Source organism: Olea europaea, chromosome 20 (assembly GCF_002742605.1).
Source record: "Olea europaea var. sylvestris chromosome 20, O_europaea_v1, whole genome shotgun sequence".
In the NCBI taxonomy this organism is placed as follows: domain Eukaryota; kingdom Viridiplantae; phylum Streptophyta; class Magnoliopsida; order Lamiales; family Oleaceae; genus Olea; species Olea europaea.
Window position 1 is genome coordinate 10,883,774 of NC_036256.1, and position 3,150 is coordinate 10,886,923.

Genomic DNA, 3,150 nt, shown 5'->3' on the forward strand with positions numbered 1-3,150 from the left:
TTTTTTACAAGATGGTTATTTGAATTGTGTAAATTTGTGAAAATCGATTGCAGCGACGCTGAAAAATGGTAAAGTCGTATCCAAATGTGAGTGAGGAGTACCAGAAGGCTATTGAGAAATGCAAGAAGAAGCTCAGAGGTCTAATTGCCGAGAAGAATTGCGCTCCTATTATGCTACGTATTGCGTATGTTCCCCAAACCCTCCCATCTAAAATTTCAATTTTTCATTTAAAATTGGAATTCACTTTTAGGATTCTGTGAATATAGACTTTTTGCTAATATTGATCCTCTATTAGTGCAATATTTCTTAATTATTTGTTACGTTTTGAATATATAATTGCATATGCATTGTGTTTAGACGAAGATCCCCTTGTACTTGCTGAACTATTTTGAACATAATGAAAGAAATCATAGCATGCTTGAACATAGATTTGGTTCAAGAATTCTTACTTGAAGTGATGTATTTCAAGATCTTTGTGTGATTGAATCACTTTACTATTTCAAGTCCCAAATTCCCCAATCACAGTGGAAAAGGATTATTATCCACAATCTAAATGCCTTATATTGTGAGCTTTCAAACAAAAATAGTGATTTTAGCACATTTCCAATTTTGTTGCATTTTTACATTCTATTTTCACTATATTTTCTTGCCATCTTTTCCCTCTCTTGTCCTAGACCATGATTAGAGGTTATGTGGGAAGTTGAGGTGGGGAATTGTAGATTTAAATTCCAAGTTCAAACCACTCCCCCAATTCTTTTGATGTCTTGCGGGTCGGGCTACCCTGCATGGATGACCCATGACCAGTATTTTCCAACAGTTTTGAATAACTAAATAAATATTTGTGTAAAATAGAGCTTCAACATTTTTTGGTTATGGTCTGGAGATATCAAAGTTATTCAAGAAGATGAAGTGTCCAGGGGATTACATGATCCCTTTCACGTGCCCTTCGCGGATAGTTTAGATTTTTGTACTCTTACAACCACGGCTGCACTTAGCATTTGGAAAGAGACATTTGAAATGTCATTGACCTGATTTTGTTTGCAAACCAGTAAATGAACCATAAACAAGATACTTGTATGTACTCCCTGATTCAAATCCAAAAGATTTCTAAATCTTAGATAAATGGGACATGCCACTCAGTAAATTCCTACTTTTTATGAATATCAACGAACCCAATTCATTTTGAAATGATGTAGCACTGTTCTATTTTGTCTGGTAGTATATTCAGCGCATTGTTTATGAGTGATTTTGATGATATGATAGAAGTCGTGTTCGATTATGTTGGAATGTCGTGTGCTGTGAGTGTAGGTGGCACTCTGCTGGTACCTTTGATGTGCAAAGCAAGACTGGAGGTCCTTTTGGGACCATGAGGTTCAAGGCTGAGCAGGGACATGAAGCTAATAATGGTATTGACATTGCTATTAAGCTCTTGGAACCCATCAGGGAGCAATTCCCTACTATTTCTTATGCTGATTTCCATCAGGTATTTTTGCCTTTCTATACATTAATGCATGAAATTTTTATTGTGGAATTTGATCATGTTTTTTTTGAATTATTTGTTAGATAATTTGAATGTTTCATGGTCTTTACTTGTACGCAGTTGGCAGGAGTTGTTGCTGTTGAAGTTACTGGAGGACCAGAAATCCCTTTCCATCCAGGAAGGCCGGTTAGTTAAGTTGTTTTTCCTAAGATCAACAAATCTTTCTGTACATTTTTTGAGCCGCCGTGTAGTCCAACTACCAGCATGTTTGGCAAAAAAAAAATCGCTCTTCTTTAAGCTTGAGTCCTACAAATTGTGTTGACCAAATTCCATAAGTTCAACTTATGGATTATGGTCCACACAAATTTGTGTGGGACCCTAGCTTATAAGAGAGCAAATTTTTGCCAAACATGCTTTATATCATCTGGAGCTAATCCATAGAGAACTTCGCGGATTGTTATGCTTACTTTTGAAAACAAAGCTGGGTAGAGTTTATTTGGGGTTCGATGGCTCTCATGTGGTTACAGGAATGACAAATTTCTGTTGAAGTTTTTTGATTGGAATTCTGGTAACTTTTGACTTTTAATTCAAACGTATCATTTGGCGGTGGATTTCTACATTTTTAATTGAATTGGAAGTTCTGTTAAGAGAAGTCTGCCATTGATGCTATCAAATCTACTTCTTTCTATCATTTTTAAATGCAGAGAACATTTCATTCTAGAAATTATGTAATTAGTTTCAAACCTTGTCTAGGAATTCTGTACCATTTCTTTGTACATGTGGATATGCCTAGAAAGACTCTTTAGTTGAACTCTGGCATTAATTTGGGCTAAAAGATTTATATATGCATCCAACCCCTACAACCCTTACATAGTTGATACCTTCTCCTTCAAAGAAACTCATAGCACCAACCCCATCCGTCATTCCATCAATTTCTTGTCGATCAAAAACATGAGTGTATGTTTATTCAATAAATGCATCTTTAGATTAGCACATTTTCATGATTGCGCTTCTCTAATATCAGGATAAAGAGGAGCCTCCTTTTGAAGGTCGTTTGCCCGATGCTACAAAGGGTAAGTCAAATTACAGAAGATTCAAGTGTCCTCAGCCTTAAAAATGGCTAGTCTTGTGCTAATCTTAAATTACTATTGTAGGATCAGACCACTTAAGGGATGTATTTATTAAACAAATGGGTTTGAGCGACAAGGATATTGTTGCACTCTCTGGTGCCCACACCCTGGTATGTACTTGCCATTGTTCAAAAGACCCTTAACGTTCTCTTGCCGGTAGTTTAGTTAATATGACGTAATTCTGCAGGGAAGGTGCCACAAGGAACGTTCTGGATTTGAGGGACCCTGGACAGCAAATCCCCTCATCTTTGATAACTCTTACTTCAAGTAAGACCTTATTCATGTTTCGTATTCATAGTACTTCAAAATACACTAAGAGTGTGTTTGATTGGTTTATTTTCCATGGAAAATATCACTTTTCCATCCAAGTTCTTACTTTTTGAGTGTTTGATTGACAATTTTTTCCATGAAAAATATTTTTCAAAAGTTGGTCATGTGATCATATTTTCCTAAAAAACAAGGAAAACATTTTCTTTAGGAAGTGGTAGGTTTTTATTTTTTAGGCAATCTACTCTCTCTCTCTTCTACCCCCTCTCTCAT

The 3,150-nt window shown here is 36.0% G+C and overlaps 1 protein-coding gene across 1 annotated transcript; it reads left to right on the forward strand.

Annotated features, from left to right (window-relative positions):
- Positions 1-23: 23 nt before the first annotated feature.
- On the forward strand, positions 24-2,890 carry LOC111369609 (L-ascorbate peroxidase 1, cytosolic-like). The gene is made up of 6 exons (XM_022991192.1): positions 24-184; positions 1,309-1,483; positions 1,601-1,666; positions 2,505-2,553; positions 2,635-2,720; positions 2,798-2,890. The coding sequence occupies exons 1-6, from the start codon at positions 66-68 to the stop codon at positions 2,879-2,881; spliced, it is 579 nt and encodes a 192-aa protein (XP_022846960.1). The 5' UTR covers positions 24-65; the 3' UTR covers positions 2,882-2,890.
- Positions 2,891-3,150: the final 260 nt, after the last annotated feature.

What these genes read in the sequence shown, in the direction of transcription:
- LOC111369609 (XM_022991192.1), top strand. Translation starts at nt 66, where the DNA reads ATGGTAAAGTCGTATCCAAATGTGAGTGAGGAGTACCAGAAGGCTATT. An exon ending in CTTATGCTGATTTCCATCAG is followed by an intron (nt 1,484 to 1,600) that starts GTATTTTTGCCT and finishes ACTTGTACGCAG; the next exon opens with TTGGCAGGAGTTGTTGCTGT. An exon ending in TCTCTGGTGCCCACACCCTG is followed by an intron (nt 2,721 to 2,797) that starts GTATGTACTTGC and finishes GTAATTCTGCAG; the next exon opens with GGAAGGTGCCACAAGGAACG.